Source organism: Odocoileus virginianus, chromosome 18 (assembly GCF_023699985.2).
Source record: "Odocoileus virginianus isolate 20LAN1187 ecotype Illinois chromosome 18, Ovbor_1.2, whole genome shotgun sequence".
Lineage (NCBI taxonomy): Eukaryota > Metazoa > Chordata > Mammalia > Artiodactyla > Cervidae > Odocoileus > Odocoileus virginianus.
Window position 1 is genome coordinate 22,225,797 of NC_069691.1, and position 22,523 is coordinate 22,248,319.

Consider the following 22,523-nt stretch of genomic DNA (forward strand, 5'->3'; position numbering starts at 1 on the left):
CTCGAGTCTTCTTCTCCAACACCACAGTTCAAAAGCGTCAATTCTTTGGTGCTCAGCTTTCTTTATGGTCCAACTCTCACATCCATATATGACTACTAGAAAAACCATAGCTTTGACTAGATGGGACCTTTGTCAGATGACAAAAGAAAGAAAGACTTAATGATTCCCAATTCTGACATGTGGTCTATAAGCCAGTGCTAAATCTTAAGATATCCACTAGACTATGAGTATGCCTCCGCATTAGTTCCTTCCTTTGTTCTCCAGGGGCCCCAGATAATCCATGTGGATTAAATGAAGGGAACTCACCTTCTCCTCCCTCTAAAACCTCCAACTAGCTCCCTCAGCCTGTTATTATTCCTTTTCATTTTGCTGAATCCATTCCCAGAGCCACATCTTAGACAGATTAGGGCCCCGGCGAGTGCTCAGGTGACCATTGCAGTTCCTCCCTGATTGGGCTCTGGGATCCTCCCTCAGCAACTGACTGATCCCAGTAAAACCCCAGTGCAGATTCTTTCATACCCATCACCCTGAAGGTAGAGTGCAAACTATGGAGTGTTACACCCAAGGTCCTTGAGGAGTTGAACTATGCCTCTAGGCTCCTTTCATGACAAGTACCCCATGTGGGAACTTCTTGCCCTAGGCAAACAGAACAAGCAGCAGCAGATCCCTGGACTTGGCATGCATGGACCTGCCTTTTATCAGTCGCCTTCAACACAGAATGCCCCTCCACTTTACCTCCTTGTCTTCATGGAGAAAATCAACATATCCTTGAAGACCTTGCCTAAGTTCTCTGTAACTATTATTGTTTCAAACTATATCTTGCTATGCTTGAGAGTAGCAGCATTGTATTCATAATTGTTTTCTCCCTTCAGATTTCATTTTCTGGGATTCTCCCTGGCCTTCTTTTATTCTCTGGCCATGCCAAGTCTCAGGGCCTCCCTCTGGCTCTTCCCTTTGCCTAGATCCCTTCCCTGTCCCCATTCATGTTCTTCACAGGACTGCCTCATTCATCATTCAAGTCTTAGCTCAAGTGTCATCTCTGCAGAAAGGCAGTCCCTACTGTCCAAGATCAAAGTAGGCTTCTCCAACATTATTCTTATTCTTTTATCATCCTATTTGCATGTGTCACTGTTAGAAATGAACTTATCTTCATGTTTATTGATTCTCTTTTCAGATCTACTACTCTTTGCTAGAACTTACTTCTCTGCCTAGGATATAGCAACCTTGTCTCTATATTCACTCATGTAGCCCTAGTGCCTATAACAGTGCCTGACACACAGTAGGTCTTAATAAATATTTTGAAATTAGCACATGTAGGGTTTACACCTGTAAAAATGGCATAAATATAATTATTTTATGAGTACAGATTTCCTGGTGAGTGGAAATAAAAAAAGTAGGCATCCTAATTAACCTTGCCTTCTTCCCACCTCTCTAGCAACTATACCCTGAGTCATTATTTGAATGTTTTTGCCTTTTGTCTTTCACTACTCTCTTTGCATGTCCAGAATGCATTAAGGCAGAAGTTTTTCAAGATCTTTTAGAGTGTAGACACGGGAGCCAGACCATCTAAGGTTATGTCTCAGTTCTGTCTGTGTATAATCCTGAGTAAGTAATTCAGTTTTTTTATGCCTTAGTTTTCACATCTATGAAATGATGCCTGCCTCATGAGGTTGCTGGGATGGTTACAAGAATTTATGCAAAACAGAGAGTATATGGCCATAGCAAGTGCAATATACATGTCAATAGTTAATATTAGTATTTTTCTATCATGTGGAGACAGGACACAATTTAAAAATCCAAATAAAAGTAGTATCTGTGGGAGATTAATGTGATGGTGAAAGTGTGTATGACAGAGAAATGAGAGCAGCAGAAATTTTTGCTTTCAGAAATTCAGAACAATATATTTTATAATGTTACATTCAGATGTTTGTGATACATACACATATATAGGAAATCTTAAAGTTATTTAGAGTACTTCCATGAATTTGTGTTGAATGGTATAAATTTTATTTTAAAATAGTTTAACAAAATTCATCGTGATTACTGTTTTAAAATGAAATCCATTATATCAAAATCGCAAGCATTTAAAAAATTATAAAGGTCATGATTCAAGTCAACAATTCTGTTTTTTGAGATTTGATGGGGTAAACATGATTTCATTTGTCTATGAAAAATTTACTCTGTTCCCTTCTTGCTTTTTCAAGGCTTTCAAAAGTGATCACTCCTTTTGGCAGCTGCAACTTACTCTTTTCTGTTTCCAGTATGTTCTCAGCTTCACCTTAAATAAAGTACAGAAATGTACAAGGTGACAAAGGGGTAATCAGCATTTTGTGAGAAGACCTACTTGCTGTATTCCAGTGACATGCTGTAACACTGTATGGAGGCCTGCCCCCAGATCTCACCACTAAATATCTTACCTACCGTCCCTGGGAGAACGACCTCCCAAAGGAAATACAGTAATGAATACACAAGATACATCAGATATGTAAGCTATATCAGATTCCAGAGACTTTATCTGACAAAGGACAGCATTTTTAAATACAGAAGAGAAACAACACCAAGTAACACTGCTTGTTCCTTGCAGGAAAGTCAGGATGATGAGTTTGAGTTGTGTCAGGAGGGGATTAGGGCAGAGAAATCACGTATTAGTTCTTCTTATGGCCCCTTCTTATAAGTGACATGAGGAAAAATAAAGTTTACTAAAATCTCTAATTTTTCAAGAAAGCTAATCTTTGACTTGAAACTACTTATAAATATCCCAAATAAATGCACACACACACACATATATATATACATTTTTATAAACAAGTCCTCTTTTAAATAATAGCTCGTAATATCTTGGGCCCAGTGACTTTTGCCAACTTTTATTCTTTAAGACTAATTAGCAATATTTGAAAAATTATATATTGTTGACATTCCACATACTTTTCCTTGAGAATAAAGGCAATTGTTTTCTTTAAGTATTCCTCTTTTAACACACAATTAATCTATATTCCAAACCCAACAGGGCAGGCTACAAGTTGTAAATTATCACAGCATTCCAACTATCAGCAAACATGTTTTTTACCCCCCCTCAGTCTTAAATAGTAAATAAAAATAATAATAAAATTGTATGTAATTCTGAAGGCTATTGATGACAGACTAGATGTTTCCATGTGAGAGTACCTTCCACATGACAGATTCTTAGTATGTGTTAACAGAATGGCTGATAATAAATTGAATTAAACAGGAAGTGTGTATCTTGGAGTGATCACTAGTTAACAGGGCTATATGTTATAGTCTCTATGTTTTTTTAAATGGTAAATTTCTTAGTGGGTTCTAAATTTTTTTTTTAAACAAGAAATTTCCATTTCCACAACATAACTTGGAAGTTAAACTTTTATACTCTATACTAATGGGCCTGTAATAAAAGTATTTCCAAAATACATAAGCAAAATGTTCCTAGAAAATAAATTTGCCCTTCATTAGTAATATCATCAAGTGAATGCTGTATAACAGAGTTGAGATTTCTTAATACTACATATTAATTTGTATGCGGCACTGAGAATTCGAATGTGCATATTATCAATGAGACACAGTTGAGCTCAGACTAAAGAATTCTTAAGCGGATGAGTAACATGAAACTGAATAGGTTACTGAAATGAATTTTAACATAAGTAAATCAATTTGTACAGTTAGTTTTCATCTTAAAATAGAATTGTACTCCAAAAGTTAATTTGTAGATCAGTGTTTTAAAACTCAGAATACATTTTCCACAGTGATCTATGCTATAAATTTCTAAGCAACCCACAAGACACTGTTTAGCCCACTATATACTGAACTGTGACACAAATAACATCTGACCCCAGAAGACATTTTAACCTAGTATCTTTGTGAAAAATGTACTTCTGTTTTCAAATGGGGATTTTTTAAAATTTATTTTTAATTGGAGGATAACTACTTTACAATTTTGTTTTGGGTTCTGCCATAGAGCAATATGAATCAGCCATTAGTGTACGTGTTCTCTCCCTCTTGAACCTCCCCCCTCAGCCCTCCACCTCATCTCACCCCTCTAGGTTGACACAGAGCACCACATTTAGCTCCCTATGTTATACAACAGCTTCTCATTAGCTATCTCATTTACATATGGTAATGTATATGTTTCAGTGCTACTCTCAGTACATCCCACTCTCTTCTTCCCCTGCCATATCCAGAGTCTGTTCCCTATGTCTGTATCTCTATTCCTGCCCTGCAAATAGGTTCATTAGTATCATTTTTCTAGATTTTCTATATATATGCATTAATATATGATACTTGTTTTTCTTTCTGACTGACTTCAGTCTGTATAGCAGACTCTAGGTTCATACACCTCACTAGAACTGCCTCAATGTGTTCCTTTTTGTGGCTGAGGAGTATTGCATTGTATATATATATACCACAGCTTCTTTATCCATTAATCTGTTGATGTATGTCTAGGTTGCTTCCATGTCCAGCTAATGTAAATAGTGCTGCAATGAACATTGGGGCCCATGTGTCTTTTTCAGTTATGGTTTTCTCAGGGTTATATGCCCAGTGGTGGGATTGCTGGGTCATATGGTAGTTTTATTCCCAGTTTGGTTTTTCTTTTAAGGAATCTCCATACTGTTCTCCATACTTGTTGTATCAATTTACATTCCCACCAACAGAGCAAGAGGGTCCCCTTTTCTCCACACCCTTTCCATTTATTGTTTGTAGATTTTTTGATGATGGCCATTCTGACAGGTGTGAGGTGATACTTCATTGTAGTTTTAATTTTCATTTCTCTAATAATGAGCATTGTTGAGCATCTTTTCATGAGTTTGTTGGCCATCTGTATGTCTTCTTTGGATAAATGTCTATTTAGGTCTTCCTACCAGTTTTTGTTTGGGTTGTTTGTCTTTCTGGTATTGAGCTGCATGAGCTGCTTATATATTTTGGAGATTAATCTTTTATCAGTTGTTTCTTTTGCAACTATTGTCTCTGTCAAATGGGAATTTTAAAGAACATTCCTCTATCTCCCTAAGTCTGTGAATGAAATGTTTTACTCCCTACTTCCAATACCTACAGAGGAATCTGCACCTTCTCCTTTCCCATACCATATCAGTCCCTACAGAGCCTCAGGGATAGTCTTGAGCCTACAGCTTAGGAGAGAACAGGATGTCAAAAATGAAGGCTTGGGAAACTCTGTTTCCAGTATGCTCTGGGCTGAAGGCATCAGGAGTAGGGAAATAGTTATCATCATGAGCAGTATGTGGTGGTGGGAATCAAAGACATGGATATCCTGGGGTCTTTCTGGGTCAGGAAAGGCATCTGTGTCAGCAGTGCTATTTTCTAGGGCAGTGAGAGCCAGAGTTCAGTGTGAAAGCAGCATGGTACTGGTGAACATTTAACAGCAAGCTTCCCAAAACAACAAAAAATGTGGATAAGCTTATTATGTACATAGCTTATTATAAATTTTGCTTATATGAAATATGTGTAGCACATAATTTATAAATAATAAAACATACAATACTCTTTATCATGAATTACATATAGCAAATTGATCCTTAAAGAATGTTTTTATTGATTTTTGCTGAACTCTTTTACCCATAGCTCACCTATAACAGTTGATGAGAGAGTATAATTCAACATGAATGATGGTTGCTGTTTTTATTTATGTTAATAAATAGGACAAAACTGAAACAAGGACGAATGTTGGAACTTACTTGTTTGAGAATGCTGTGAACTTTGTTGAATCAGATAATAGTTTTAAAATATTAGAACACTTCCTAAATTTTTTAATGCTATTCACAATATGATGGCTTTTTACAGTACACTTTTAAGACTAATATACATTATTAACATTTTCTTCATCATTTTTTTTTAAGTCTAGATCATGGGTTGGCAAACTTTCTTAAAAGGCCAGATAAGGAAACATTTTAGGCTTGTGGGCACTTTGATATCTGTTTCAGTGAGTCGTCTCTGACATGGAAATGGAAAATTAGGAATGAATGGGCACGTCTGTGTTCCAATAAAACTTTATTTTCAAAAATAGGTGGCCAGCCTGTAGACCACAGTTTATCAACCCCTGATCTAGACAATCAACAAAATAGGAAGTCAAGCCTTAATTTGGGATTTGCAGATTTCCATGGTGTAAATACTCCCACCATGATCAACTTTAAACTGACATGCCAGTGGGATGTCATGGAAGTAAGAGTTGCATCTGTATTTTATTGTGTCTATATATTGTATCTTCATTTCCACCATACAGATACAGTAGATATACATAACTTGAAGATATATACATAACTTAAGAGTATAGATAATAGTAAAATAGAGACTGATAAGCTCTGAGTATGTATTAATGTTTCTTATATAATTCAAACTATTTATTTTCTGTAATTTATTGAATTGTAAGTTTATATACTTTAATTTTTTAAAGTTATTTATTTATCTGTTACTTTTTATCTTTTTGGCCACACCATGCAGCATGTGGGATCTTAGTTCCCAGACCAGGGATTGAACCCGTGCCCCCTGCAGTGGAAGCATGGAGTCTTAACCACTGGACCACCTGGGAAACCCCAGTTTTTTTTAAATATAAGTATAGTTGATTTACAATGTTGTGTTAGCTTATATCATTTAATTTTTAATAATGACTGTATTTAACAAACAGCTTACAAAATTCCTAAACACTTGACAGTTGGCGCTTGTGAGCCGTTTGAGGTGACTTCAGCATATTGCTGTGTAAGAGGGGGCAGAAATACTGGTTAATGGTAGCTCAGCTACCAGGGAGGACTGGATCCTTGAACTGAAAAATGAATCAGAAATTGAGACTCTGGTTTATCAAAGACTTACCTTTCATTCTGTGTATAAGGGTTCCATAGCCCATGTCATACTGATAGGCAAGGACAAAGCCTAATGGAACCATAGGCAAGATGAGGACGGGCTTCTTCCCTTTAATTGCTCTGATTCAAGAACAAAAAAGAATTAATATAAAAGAAAAATCTGCAAATACATATCAAAGTTACCCGCTTTTTGGAAGAATATCCTACATTTCAGAAGGTACGTAATTCTCTATGGAGATAGGATTTCCTTATTCATAATTCCTCAGATTCTGTAGTTCTCTGGTAGGGTGTATGGGCTTATGATTTGTTCACCTTTATTTGATGTTGAGGCTCAGATTATTCATTTTAAAAATATGTAAGTATTGATCATTATCCCTTAGGGATTGTGGAGATGAATTTGTAGAGACCTTCTAGCTTTGCGTAAAGTCAATCCTCTCCCTTACTAATATTGTAAAATGGAGAAAGGTACAGGAGAAATCTAAGAAACTAAAGGCAGAATTAACTATTACTATCCTTGTTCTACAGAGTTACCCCCAAGCACTAAGCTATAAGTGTTACTTTGTTGACATATATGTGTAATTATTTAGGTCAAAGTCCTATTTGGCCAACTTAATAATATGATCATGGCAAAGATAAAAAGAAATGGAAGAAAATTTTAAAATAAATAGCAAACATACCCAGCTGTTAAAGAGATGGCTGTAATGCCAAAAAAAGTTCCAAAATATTTGAGGAATTCCCGAGACCAAGCAATCTGCATAGCCATTTGTCTTTCTCTCATTTCATTCTGCATTATTAGCTGCCTTTCCAGCTGAACAAAAGAAAAGATAAAAGTATGGTTACACATATTTGAATCTGAGCACAGAGTTAGCAATCTGCTTTTCCAGTGCACTTTCTTTCTTAAAATTTATATTATTTATATATTATATAATTTATAATTATAAATAATTCTATAATAACATATTCCATTTTTGTATTTATCAAAGAGGGAAGAAAAAAAACAGCTTGGCATTATTTATATCAATTCAGTTCAGTCACTCAGTTGTGTCCAACACTTTGCAACCCCACGGACAGCAGCACTCCAGGCTTCCCTGTCCATCACCAACTCCCGGAGCTTACTCAAACTCATGACCATCAAGTCGGTGATGCCATCCAGCCATCTCATCCTCTGTCGTCCCCTTCTCCTCCTGCCCCCAATCCCTCCCAACATCAGGGTCTTTTCCAATGAGTTAACTCTTCGCATCAGGTGGCCAAAGTTTTGGAGTTTCAGCATCAGTCCTTCCAATGAACACCCAGGACTGATCTCCTTTAGGATGGACTGGTTGGATCTCCTTGCAGTCCAAGGGGCTCTCAAGAGTCTTCTCCAACACCACAGTTCAAAAGCATCAATTCTTCGGTGCTCAGCTTTTTTTACAGTTCAACTCTCACATCCATACATACTGGAAAAACCATAGCTTTGACTAGATGGACCTTTGTTGGCAAAGTAATGTCTCTGCTTTTTAATATGCTGTCTAGGTTGGTCATAGCTTTTCTTCCAAGGAGCAAGAGTCTTTAATTTCATGGCTGCAGTCACCATCTGCAGTGATTTTGGAGCCCAAGAAAATAAAATCTCTCACTATTTTCAATGTATTGCCATCTATTTGCCATGAAGTGATGGGGCCAGATGCCATGATCTTGGTTTTCTGAATGTTAAGTTTTAAGCCAACTTTTTCACTCTCCTCTTTCACTTTCATCAAGAGGCTCTTTAGTTCTTTGCTATCTGCCATGTGTGGTGTCATCTGCATATCTGAGGTTAATAATATTTCTCCCAGCAGTCTTGATTCCAGCTTGTGCTTCATCCAGCCCAGTATGTTGCATGATGTATTCTGCATATAAGTTAAATAAGTAGGGTGACAATATACAGCCTTGACGTACTCCTTTCCCGATTTGGAACCAGTCTGTTGTTCTGTGTCTGGTTCTAACTGTTGCTTCTTGACCTGCATACAGTTTTTCAGGAGGCACGTAAGGTGGTCTGGTATTCAGATAACCATGATTACTTATATATTCCTTATCATAAATAATTACTTTTAAGCTTTATATTCCATACATTTTCTATTTTCTTACTAAAACACACCATGAAAATTTTCCTCACAGTGTCAGGAAGTGAGGAAGATAACTGCTTTTTTCTCTTTTAAAGTTTCCAATTTCTCTTCAAGCATTCCTATCCCTAATACTCATATCACCCTCCTTGAGTATTAGACCTTATTTGCCCTAAGGAGGTGCAGTATATACCACAGAAAATTTTTTGTTAAAAGGGTGGGTTGAGCTGATCTGTTTTACTTTAAAACAATGCTCAAATGTTAGCTTATCAGTTTTGCAAAGTATTTTGGGAGCTCAGCTTAGATGGCTATTAATCTGGAGATTCTCTCATTAAGAAAAAAATACATTTTACAGCAGCTAAAATCAGAATCCAGTTAACACTGGAAGGTTAATCTAGTGTATAAAAATTGTTAATGGGAAGAATTCATGGTGCAATCATTTCCAATTCTAATTGAAATTTTAGACAAGCACTTAAATTAGAAATTGATTCTTTAAACTTGATTTTAAAATGAAAACAAAAGCAGATTGTAGGAAGAATTCATTATTTAGTTATCCATTTCTGGGAAATATCCCATGGGATATTTCAAATATCCCAAATATCCCATTTCTGGGAAAAATACCTCTGATATTTGTGTACACATGCAATTTAAAAATAAAATATTTCACTATTACAAGAAAATAATGGTTAATTCATGAAATTGAAAAAGATACTATTTTTGCATGTTTTCCTGTTCTAATTTGTATGGATCTAAGAGTTCTACAGAAAAATGAGCCTGACCCAGTTATGACCAATAAATCTTAGATTTGCTTCTTTTGAACTGTGGTGTTGGAGAAGACTCTTGAGAGTCCCTTGGACTGCAAGGAGATCCAACAGGTCCATCCTAGAGGAGATCAGTCCTGGGTTCACTGGAAGGACTGATGCTGAAGCTGAAACTCCAGTACTTTGGTCACCTGATGCAAAGTTGACTCATTGGGAAAGACCCTGATGGTGGGAGGGATTGGGGGCAGGAGGCGAAGGGGATAACAGAGGATGAGATGGCTGGATGGCATCACCGACTTGATGGACATGAGTTTGAGTAGACTCTGGGAGTTGGTGATGGACAGGGAGGCCTGGCATGTTGTGGCTCATGGGGTCACAAAGAGTTGGACACAACTGAGCGACTGAACTGAATCCCTCTAGTGAGCAGTCGTTTCTTTTCAAAGACAATGCTAAATAAAAACCTAAACTGAATAGCTACAGATAGGGAGAGAAAGGTCAAACTGAGAAACAAACTTAAGTGTAACTAGAGTTTAATGTTATAAGTTTTTTTTGTGCTATAAGCATTTTCACACAGGCTTTTTGTAAACATAATTTTTTTTAGTTATTTCTTTAAAAAATTTTATAGTTGATTTACAGTGTTGTATTAGTTTCAGATGTACAGCAAAGTGATTCAAAGTGATTCAGTTATATATATGTATATGTACACACACATTCTTTATCAGATTCTTTTCCCATTTAGATTATTACAGACTATTAAGTTTCCTGTACTATAGAATATGTCCTTGTTGATTATCTGTTTTATATATAGTAGTGTATGTAGGGTAATCTTAAACTCCTAATTTATCCCTCCCCCCTACTTTCCCCTGTGGTAACCATATGTTTATTTTCTTAGTCTTTGGTTCTGTTTCTGTTTTGTAAATGAAGTTGTCTCATTTTTTTTTTTTTTTAGATTCCACATATAATTGACATCATGATATTTGTTTTTCTCTGTGTGACTTACTTCTCTATGTCCATCCGTGTTGCTGTGAATGGCATTATTTCATTCTTTAGTGTGGATAAGTAATATTCCATTATATATAGTACCACATCTTTATCCATTCCTCTCTCACTGGATATTTAGGTTGCTTCCATGTCTTGGCTATTGTTAATAAATAGTGCTGCAATGTACATTAGGATGAATGTATCTTTTTGAATTATGGTTTTCTCTGGATAGTTATATGCCCATGAGTGGGATTCCTGGATCATATGATAGTTCTATTTTTAGTTTTTTAAGGAACTTTCATACTATTCCCATGGTGGCTATACCAGTTTACAGTGCTACCACCAATGTAGGAGGGTTCTCTTTTTCTCTATACCCTCCCCAGCATTTATTTCTTTTTGATGATGGTCATTCTGACTGGTGTGAGGTGATGTACCTCCTTGTTTTGATTTGCATTTTTGTCTATCTGTATGTTTTCTTTGGAGAAACGTCTGTTTAGCTCTTCTACTCATCTTTTGATTAGGTTGTTTGCTTTTTTATATTAAGGTACATGAGCTATTTGTATATTTTAGAGATTAATCCCTGTCAGTCACATCGTTTGCAAATATTTTCTCCCATTCAGTGGGTTGTCTTTTCATTTTGTTTATGGTTTCCTTTGCTGTGCAAAAGTTTTTAGGTTTATGTAGGTCCCATTGTTTATTTTTGTTTTTAATATTCATTCCTGTAGGAGGTAGATCAAGTCAAAAAAGATATTGCTGTAATTTACGTCAAAGAATGTTCTGGCTACATTTTCCTTTAAGAGTTTTATAGTATTGGTCTTACATTTTGAGTTTATTTTTGTGTATTGTGTTAGAGAATGTTCTAATTTCATTCTTTTATATGTAGCTGTCCAGTTTTCCCAGCACTACTTATTGAAGATTCTGTCTTTTCTCCATTGTATATTCTTGTCTCCTGTGTTGTACATTAATTGACCATAGGTGTGCCAGTTCATTTATGGACTTTCTCTCCTGTTCTATTGATCCATATTTCTGAGACACATATTAATTAAATTGAAAAAATTATAAACAGAAAATATTAAAATCCACAAGAGAAAAACAACAAATAACATACAAGGGAACCCCCATGAGATTACCAGATGATTTTTCAGCAGAAACTCTGCAGGCCAGCACAAAGTAACATGAAATATTTAAGGTGAAGAAAGGGAAAAACCTACAACCAAGAATACTTTACCCAGAATATTCTACCCAGCAAGGCTTTCATTCAAATTCAACAGAGAAATCAAAAGCTTTATAGACAAAGCAAAGAAAATTCAGCACTACCAAGCCAGCATTTACAGTAAATGCTAAAAGAACTTCTCTAGAGGAAAACCATAAACAAAATGAAAAGACAACCCACTGAATGGGAGAAAATATTTGCAAACGATGTGACTGACAGGGATTAATCTCTAAAATATACAAATAGCTCATGTACCCTAATATCAAAAAGCAAACAACCTAATCAAAAACAACTAAAAACAAGAAACTTATGAATGGGAGAGCTCACCAGTAAAGATAAACCTGGGGCTTCCAGGTGGCGCTAGTGGTAAAGAATCCACCTGCCAATTCAGGAGACACAAGAGAGGTGGGTTAAACCCCTGGGTCGGGAAGATGCCCTGGAGTAGGAAATGGCACTCCATTCGAGTATTCTTGCCTGGAAAATACCATGGGCAAAAGAGCCTGGAGGGCTACAGTCCATGGGATCACAAGGAGTAGGACATGACCAATCAACTGAGTACATACACAGAGATAAAGTAAAAGCAGGAAAAATCCACACACAAATATGATATCAAAATGAAGAATTGTGAGAAGAAGAGAGTCCAAATACAGGATATTGGAAATGCATTTGGAATTAAAAGACCAACAACTTAAAACAATCACGCACTGAAAGTGAGAGAATGGAAAGAGGTATTCCATGCAAATGGAAATCAAAAGAAAGCTGCAGTAGTAATACTATATCAGACAAAACAGACTTTACAGGCTGTTATAAGAGACAAAGAAGGACACTACATAATGATCAAGGGATCAATCCAAGAAGACAACAATTGTAAATATATATGAATCCAACATTGGAGCACCTCAGTGTATAAGACGAGTGATAACAGCCATAAGATTTTCTTTTATAATCCTTCTGAATATTTTATTTTCACAAGAGGTACATTTTTTATTATGTGCTGTTTATTCATACTCACTTTCTTGTGATAAAAACTAAAGTCTAATTTGATAGTACTGATTAGCAAGCAAGGATAGGAAATATTAAAAACAATAGTAGTTCAGTATTGGTCATGGGTCTGGGGGCAGAGGAGTCACAGGAAAGACAGAATAGTAGGAAAGGCATAAACTGTCAAGAATGACACTGGCATCACTGACTCTCAGTCTATAGGAGGACAGTTAGCACTCCTTGTCTTAAATAGAAAATGAATTCCAAGTGAATCAAAGCCCCAAACATACCAAATGAAGTGATAAATGTATTATAAGGAAAATTTGGAGACTGCTTGTGTATCCTCAGGAAGTCAAAGACCTTTCCAAGGACAACAAGAAACATGAAGGAAAAAATTAACAGATTTTATACATGAAAAACAAAAAATTCACTACCTCACTCCTATTAGGATGGCTACTATGAAGAACAACAACAACGACAGAAAACAAGCATTGGCATGGGGCAAAGATGTGGAAATGCTGGAACCTTTGTACATTGCTGATGGGAATGTAAAATGGTGCACCTGCCACAGAAAATGGTATGGCAATTCCTTAAAAAAATTAAACACAGAATTATCATTTGATCCAGCAATTCCACTTTTGGGTGTATACCCAAAAGCAATGGAAGCAGGGACTTGAATAAACACTTACACACCCAAGTTCATTGCAGTATTATTCACAATAACCAAAAAGTGGGAGTAACCCAAAAGGCCACCAACAGATGAATGAATAAACAAAACAAGACATATACATGAAATATTATTTAACCTTAAAAAGGAGAAAATTCTAAACCATGCTCCAACATGGAAGAAACTCAAGGACATTGTGCCAGTTGAAATGAGCCAAACACAAAATAGCAAATATTATATAATTTCAGTAATATGAGGTGCCCTGCGGAGTCAAATTCATAGAGACAGAAAGTAGAATGATGATTGCCAGGGGTTGGGGAAAGAGGAAGTGGAGAGATAGTGTTTGATGAGTACAGAATTTCAGTTGGGAAAATGGAAAAAGAAGGATGGTGGTGATGGTTGCATGAAGGAGCATGATGAAAGGGTTAAGAATGTGTGTGAGTCCTGCAATCAGACTGCTTGCAAGTGAGTACTAATGCCACACTTATAACACTGTGTCCTTGGGCAAATCACTTAATTTCTCTGTAGCTCAGTTTCTTCATGTATAAAATATAAAAAATAATAGTAACTACCTCACTGGGTTGTCATGAGGACTACATTTTTAATGAGAAGAGCATGTAGAAATAATACAGCCCCATGGCTGAATTCAGAAACATCTATTAAAATTTAGACTTCCCAGGTAGCTCAGTGGTAAAGAATCCACTGACCAAGCAGCAGACATGGGTTCAGTCTCTGGGTCAGGAAGATCCCCTGGAGAAGGAAAAGGCAACTCACTCTGGTATTCTTGTCTGGGAAATCCCATGGACAGAGGAGCCTGGCTAGCTACAGCCTATGGGGTCACAAAAGAGTTGGACATGACTTAACGACTAAACAATAACATTAAAATTTAAAATACACCTACCCCTTGATCTGTCAATTCCACTTTCAGGTCAAGTGAAGGCTTAATGAAAACTGGTTGATTTTTTCTGTTATTTGTATCATCATCATAATTATTCCTATGCAGCTATTTATTCTGACGTGGAAAAATATTTCAGCCTATCATATGTGTGTATGTCGGGGGGGTGTCCTTGACTATATATGTATTTTTCTCTTGACATCTGTTTCTTTCCTTATCCCCATCACCACTACTTAATGTTAGTCTTCCCATGTCCTTCACTTACAATTATACTCTGGGTTCATTCTTTATGAGTATAAAGAAGTTAGATACCATACTAGGAAATTAAGGTCACATGATAAGCCTACAACTGGGTCAGGAAAAGAAACTGTTGACTAGGTCCTGCTCACACCACCTCTCAATGAGGAGCATGTCTGGGGTGTCTAAGGAATAGCTAAGTGTGGCCAGAATGGAATGACCAAGGGGGAAAGTGATAGAAGGTACGGTCAGAGAGGTGACTGCAAGAGATAGACCACCCAGGGCAGTGCCTCTCAAGCTCTAACATGCATGTGAATCATCTGAGGATGTGTTAAAAGCAGATTCTGATTCAGTAGGACAAAGAAGGACACAGGATTCTGTATTTCTAATCAGATCCTATGTTGATGTTTTTAGAAAGTAGACCATATTTGAGTACAGTGTAGGTCTCGTAGGCCTTTGCTAGAATTTTAGTAAAAATTCTAAGGAAGATGGGAAGCTACTGGAGAGCTCTGAGCCAGAAGTGTAGTTTAACATTTTAACAGAGCAGTCTGACTTTTAAGAATATCATGTACATAAGAGGCATGAGCACATATTTTTACCACTTATAGCAGCAATGCTCATAATAGATACAAATGAATCAATCTTAAATATCCATTCAGTAGGATGGATACATAAATTATGATATATTCATATAATGGAATACTAAAAACCATGGGAAAAGAATGAATTACTGCTACAAGTAACACTGTGGATAAACCTTACAGACATGAACTTAAAAAAAAAAGAACACACACTGTATGATCCTTTATATGCATGCTTGCATGCTAGGTTGCTTCAGTCTTATCCGACTCTTTGCAACCCTATGGACTGTAGCCCCCCAGGATCTTCCTTCCATGGGATTCTCCAGGCAAGAATACTAGAATAGGTTGCCATGCCCTACTCCAGGGGATGATCCCATATATATGAAGCATTAAAAATGGCAAAATTAATCTATGGAGGCAGAGATCTAGATAGTGGCTGCTTTTAACAGTGGGAGAGGCAGGAGGAAGCCTCCTAGGTTGCAAATGTTATATTGATCTGGATGGTAATTATATAGGCATAAATGTATTTAGAAATTCATTGACCTCTATACACAAGATCTGTACACTTTACTGTGTCTATGATATACTTCAGAAGAAAATAAGAGGTTGTAAGGGAGCAGGGTAAAAACTGCAAAAGCCACTGGGAGGCTGTAGCACTAATCCAAGCAAAAGATGGGGGCTGGAGTAGAGCGATAGCAGTGGAGATAGACAGTGGATAGATTGTGGAAATGTTTGGAATTTTGAACTAAAAATTGTTTTCTGATGGACTGAATAAAAGGATGTGAGAGAAGGGGAAGAGTAAGAAGTGATCTCGGGTTTGTAGCCTGAGCACAGCATACTGGTGCCACTTATGGAGATGGAGAAGCCTGTAGGAGAAGTAGATTTGGTGGATGAGAATGGGGTCAGAATGAGGAACTGGGGTTTACATATGTTAGTTTGAGATGTTTGTGAGTATACAGGTGGCTGTGTCAAGTAGGCAGTCTGTAGCTATAGCCAAAGTCTGGGCTAGCAATAGAAAAAGTCATAAGTTATATAGCTGGTGTTTGAAATTATGAGACTAGACAAGCTCCCCTAGGAAGTGGGTGTAGATGCAGAAGAGAGGACAAGTGTGGTCTAAACCAGGGCCACTCCAGGAATGTACAGGAGTCAGGGAGAAGAGGAGGCAAAGGGATCTAAGCTGGTGTGGTCAGGGAAATAGGACGAGAACCAAGTGCTTTTCCAGAAAGGAACTGAAGAATGTGCTTCAAGGAGTGATCAGTGATCAACTGTGTCAAGAGTTGCTGAGAAACTGAGTGTGAAAAATACTGAGAGATTAATTATATTTACTAGTAAACATCTGAAACTATGCCTGTCACATAGTAAGCATTCAAATATCATAGGCTACATGAAGAATATCATAAAACCTGTGTAAATCAGATCATTGTTCTTGGCAAGAGATCGTGTTTTACAGTGAAGAAAGTAAATGTTCTTCAGCAACAAGCTCACTCTTTTACTCTTTCCCTCCAGCTCTTGATATTTTGGCTTAAAATGGGCAAGAGTAAAGGATCTTTTCCTAGGGAAATAGCCTAGCTTTCAGTCCTAGAGATTATAGAGAAATGAAGTGTTTTATTGGCCTGTTCTGTAGCTTAAAGACTTAAAGGGAATGTCCTTCAGGGAAACAGGAATACCATGTATTCAGCCTCCCTGTGCTTCAGTTTCCTCATCAACAAAATGGGATTATCATGCTTATTTCATGATGTGTAACAAAGATTCAGTTCAGTTCAGTTCAGTTCAGTCGCTCAATCATGTCTGACTCTTTGCAACCCCATGGACTGCTGCACGCCAGGCCTCCCTGTTCATCACCAACTCCCAGAGCTTACTAAGACTCATGTCCATTGAGTTAGTGATGCCATCCAACCATCTCATCCTCTGTCGTCCCCTCCTCCTCCCACCTTCAATCTTTCTCAGCATCAGGGTCTTTTCCAGTGAGTCAGGTCTTCACATCAGGTGGCCAAAGTATTGGAGTTTCAGCTTCAGTATCAGTCCTTCTAAAGAATATTCAGGACTGATTTCCTTTAGGATGGACTGGTTGGATCTCCTTGCTGTCCAAGGGACTCTTATGAGTCTTCTCCAACACCACAGTTCAAAAGCATCTTATAGGTATTAATATACACAAAAGTTTAGAACAATGCTAAGGCACATAGTAAGTGCTAAATAAACAGTAGATACTTATCATGTTATCATAATGATATCAGTGTCCTCCAGCTAAAGACTACCAGGAACATGCCTCTAGTTAAAAAAAAAAAATTTCATGGGCCTGCTGCAGTGAAGAAGACACATACTGTGGGAACTGTGAGGAGTCTCAGTGAGAAGGTATTAGAAAAACATTTATACCATATAGACTTATGCCAAATGATCTGGGGGAGGTTCAAAGATCATTTGAACTGGGTACTGCCAGAAAGTTGGAGTACTTCCCATGATTGGAGATCTTAAGCCTTCTTATCTAGAAGGTGAAAAAAAAAATCAAGCAGATCTACATGGTAAAGATGCAGCAGCACTCATACTAGTCAGGGTTGAGGATGCTCAGTCATTCTGCAGTTTAGATAATGTTCACATCTTTGTCTGTTTGCTAACATAATTACAGAGTGGTCTTTTCTGATGGTGGTGATCTGTGAAACTGCTTATGTTCCACAGGAGAATACCAGGGACTAGCTCAGAGTGCCAAGTCTGCTCCTAGCTGTCGGGTAGTTTTCTTTCTCATTCTATGCTTTGAGGGGATGATTAAAACACTTCAGGAAGACTTTCAATTTCCTCTGACAATATCTGACTTAGGAGTCATCAAAGAGAACATGGAGAGGTGGGTGAGAGGGTACACTGATTGAGGAGAACTCTGATTGCTTAGCGCTAGGTGCGCCCATCATCCGTGCTTTGCAGATGAGCTGCTCTCTGGGAGCTCTCTGAAAAAGATATAAAATTAATGAGTGACTCCAAATGAGCCCAGGGAGAAAGTATCAACAGGAGGTGAGAGGAGTTTGCTTCTGGCTCTTGGAGCAAAGGGATCCTGGCACACATTGCAGGATAAGATGGCATTCTCCTAGGTAACCTCAAGCCATTAGGAAGATGAAGTGGAGAAAACAGCTTCATAGTGAGTAGGAATGACCTTCCCTGAGGGATGGAGCCCGTGGAAAACTCCCAGCCAGAATGTACATCTGGAAAACCGAGATGCCAAGGAGAAATCAAGGAAGAGAAAGGAGCTAGGGTGAACTTTCCAGGGGTCTGAAATGTAAACAACCAGGAAGGGTGGTGTAGTATGGCCACTAGCACTAAGAAGGAATCTTTTGGTTCAGATAATCATTGTGGAAATGTGGGGGACTGAATGCAAGCTGTCTAGAAGGTTCTGAAACCTTGGTGCCAGCCTTCATTTGAATCAGGCTAGGAGGGTTTTTTATTTAGAACTCCAGCATTTGCTCACTCTACCTAGTTAAGTCCTTGTTTATATTTTGCTTGCCTTTCTCCATGTAAAATTATCCTATAAAACCATGGATTGCCAGGGAAAGACCTGACATGTTGACAGAATTAAGGCAGCCTGATGTTAGACCAGTTTCAGGGTCTGAAAGACCACGAGAGAGGCCAGATAGAGTGGACTCAGGCAGAGAGGGTCAAAGAGGCAGGCTGTGGAGTTTGGAGAGCCTTCCTGCCTGGCCTCTATCCCATGGGCTCTGAGGGCACAATGAATTCATTACATCATTCCCACCCTTCCTCTACAGTGCTTAGTCTCTGTGGTATTACATAATTCACCAATCAAGTTGGAGTCTGTGGCTTTGGATCCAGAGAGATCCCAGATGATCAACCTCCTTTGGTTCCTAGTTATCCGATCTCAAGCATGAGACCCTATACCACAGTTTCTTCAGCCTGTAAAATGCAGCCAGTAACACCTTCCTTGCAAGGTTATTGTGAGACTTAGAGATGATATTTGTAAAAAGGCAAGCCCAGGGTGTAGAAAACAAAGGATGATAAAGCCAATTGAATCTACTGTGATGCTTTCCACATCTCATGTCAAGTGGGAATATTTTGGGAGAGGAATTTTTAGATGTCTTCAAAATATAAAATTACTTTTAAAAAAATCTATTGACTAACATACTGCTCAACTGTCAGAAAATTGTAATAAAGGGACATTTGTTCTTTTGCGCTATTAAGTCTCCCTACCCTAAATATCAAAGTAGCAAGATTTTCTAAGAACAGCAATAGAAGGATATCTAGCATATCCTAATAGCCTGAAAAATAATTGCTGAACAGATGTTGGCCACGAAAGATGTTAAAATTTGTCTCTGATGGTTAAATGTTTCTGTGTATGTAAAGATCATTAAGTTTACCTAAAATCATTGGTTTGAGTAAACTTTGGATAAAGCAATATGATATTGATTTTGTTACAAAATTTCTTTCTACAAAAATTGCAGTTGATGACATTTGTTTACTTAGGGTATAATGGGAAATAGCCAAGATGTCCTAAAACATTGTTGGGGGTGGTGGTGGAGGGGTTGTGTAAGATAATAGAAGGAAGTCATAACCTACTGCAATACCAATTTTATCTACATCATCATATTTCTCATGAGTGTAGCATGCTTTGGTTTTGTGTTAGAAAACTCCACAGTAGTTTGTCACATGTAGGAAACAAAGGTGATGTCTTGTTGACCAGTTCTTAGAGGCATTGGTGAGAAGCAGTGAGAAACTGCCGTTGATTGAGCTCTGCCTTCCATGCATCACCTGTCATCAGTGGCACAGATTTTTGAGACTGTCCTCCAGAATCAAAGGTAGGGTCTGTGGCTTTGAAGCAAGAGTAAGTTTGGCCCTTAACTGTCAAACCATGAAACGAAGCAGGTAGCCTCATAGGTGTCCTGGTATGTGCACTGATTTTTGTGCTTTGTCCATCTCAGCTGTCCTCAATATTTTTAGCTAGCCAAGACACACTGAAGCCGGTGACTTAACTAGGTTCGGTATTAAAATTTGAACTGAAATTCAAAGGGAGAGTATAAAATTTGAACTGAAATTCAAAAGGAAAGAAAGGTTGGCTGGAAAGCCTCAAGTAATTTGGATGTACCTCCCCCTTACCCACTGCTAGCATGCTAAAGGTTTTGGGCATGTTCTCCTCAACTGGGCAATCCTAGGCCAACCTCCTTGGCTGCAAAAATGCACAGAGGTGAGAAGCTGGCCTGGCCTGGCCTGGGCAGATTTCTTGGAAATCTGACATCTGTACTATGAGATCCATAGGGTGGAAAGGCAGCAAATCTCTTAGAACAACAGTTCTGGGGAACTAGGGTTTAATCAAAATGAGACTTAAAAAGGCTGAACATTGTGCAAATGCTACAGTTAGTTATGTAAAAGTGCAAATGCTGGTTTGAATCTTGGCTCCACTGTATACTGACAGCGTGACTCTAGGCAAGCTACTTAACCTCTCTGTGCTTCAGGTTCCTCATCTATAAAATGGGAATAATAATTGGATCTCCTTACTAAGTTATCATGAAATAAAATATGAGAATACATAAAATTCTCAGAATAGTGGCTGGCATTTAGTATGCACTCAGTAAAAATTAGTTACTAGTATTAGTGATATATTTCTTTACTAAAATAGTTAAGGATGTGAAAAATTATTTGCAGTGTTACAATAAAGAGACTTCACTCTGCCATTTTCATTTTCCCTCTTGGTTGACAGAAGTTGGGGCAGGAGTTGATGAATGGTTGCTGCTGTTGTTTTTTAGTCACTAAGTTGTGTCCAACTCTTCTGCAACCCCATGGGCTGTAGCCCACCATGCTCCTATGTCCATGGGATTTCCCAGGCAAGAATATTGGAGTGCATTGCCATTTCCTTCTCCATGGGATCTTCCCAGCCCAGGGATTGAACCCGTGTCTCCTGCTGGGCAGACATATTCTTTACCACTGAGCCACCTGGGCAGCCCAGGTTGATGAATAGTATTTATTTTTCTCCTTCCATCTACTTAATAATAATAAGTAGCTGGTTTGAACAATGAAATTCTCATAATAATATGAAATAAATTTTAAAAGGCTTCTGTGTAGTTCTTATACCTCCTGTTGATTTTCAGCATACTTACTGTGAAAGGTACAGATTTTCAATTAGCTCTAAGCAGTTAAATAATGTTTGCTGTAAAATCTCACTAATGCAAGTGTAAATAATTATGAATACTTTTTCATAACCATAATTCTCAAAGCAGTTTTTTCTATACTTTAATATGGTCTTTCAATATTAATTTTTTACTTAGCAGCAGATGATATGTGCTTTTTCAAAGGGAAATTTAGATTAACAGAACTAACAATTTTTCATTTTTTTCTCTTTTATTATTTTATTTTGGTTCCAGATAATCTGTTACTAGTTTGTAGTTTATATTCAGGTTTTTATTGCTTTAATAAGGACTTTCCTGGTAGCTCAGGTGGTAAAGAATCTGCCTACAATGCAGGAGATGTTGGTTCAATCTCTGGGTTGGGGAGATCCCATGGAGAAGGAAATGGCAACCCACCCAAATATTCTTGCCTTGGAAATCCCATGAACAGAGCAGCCTGGTGGGCTACATACAGTCCACAGGGTCTCAAAAGAGTCAGACACGACCCAGATTAAACACACACACACATTCCTTTAATAAGTTGATAATAAAGACCAGCTAACTCAAGGAATCAAGTAATTTCCTTCTAATAATAATTAATCATTTGTTGATTTAAAGTAAAATTAATCCTTCCTGAGTAGGTTCCAAAGATAATCTGAATAGATTAGGGATCTAAATGTTTTAAAAATATATAAAGCTGTACAAATACCATAGGGAAACATGGGTGACTGCCTCTTTAACTTTAATATAGGAAAAGGCTTTCAAAATAAAGACTCAAAATGCAGAGGCAATAAAGGATTATTCATTTGAGTACATGAAAATTTTTAAATTTTTTTCATGGCATAAAAACCCCCTGATAAAGTCAAAGATAAATGACAATCTGGGGGAAAATATTTGCAATATATTCCACAAACAAGAGACCAATATTGCTAATGTATAAAGACTCGAGAGACAAGGGACAAAAACCCATGAACAGATAATTCACAAAAACAAGACATAAATGGCCCTCAAATGTGAGAAAATGTTCACGTTTACTCATAATTAAAGAAACGCAAGTTAAAACAAGACTGAGGTACCATTTCTTGCCTATCAGATTGGCAAAAATTAAAAAGCAAGACTACACATTCTGGTGCAGAGACTCTGGGAAAATAGGTATTCTCAAATTGGTACAACCCTTCTGAAGGAAAATACCTAAGTGGCAATACCTAACAAAAGTATA

The 22,523-nt window shown here is 37.5% G+C and overlaps 1 protein-coding gene across 2 annotated transcripts in view; it reads right to left on the reverse strand.

The window, feature by feature from the left end:
- Positions 1-1,873: 1,873 nt before the first annotated feature.
- Positions 1,874-22,523, reverse strand: part of PLGRKT (plasminogen receptor with a C-terminal lysine) — a 41,038-nt gene continuing 20,388 nt past the window's right edge. For both annotated transcript variants that reach the window (XM_020907953.2, XM_020907951.1), the window contains exons 4-6: positions 7,499-7,629; positions 6,832-6,941; positions 1,874-2,278 (exon numbers count right to left, since the gene is read on the reverse strand). In XM_020907953.2, the coding sequence (XP_020763612.1) occupies positions 2,157-2,278; positions 6,832-6,941; positions 7,499-7,629 (363 nt within the window). In that variant the 3' untranslated portion in view covers positions 1,874-2,156. The remainder of the gene's footprint in view (positions 2,279-6,831; positions 6,942-7,498; positions 7,630-22,523) is intronic.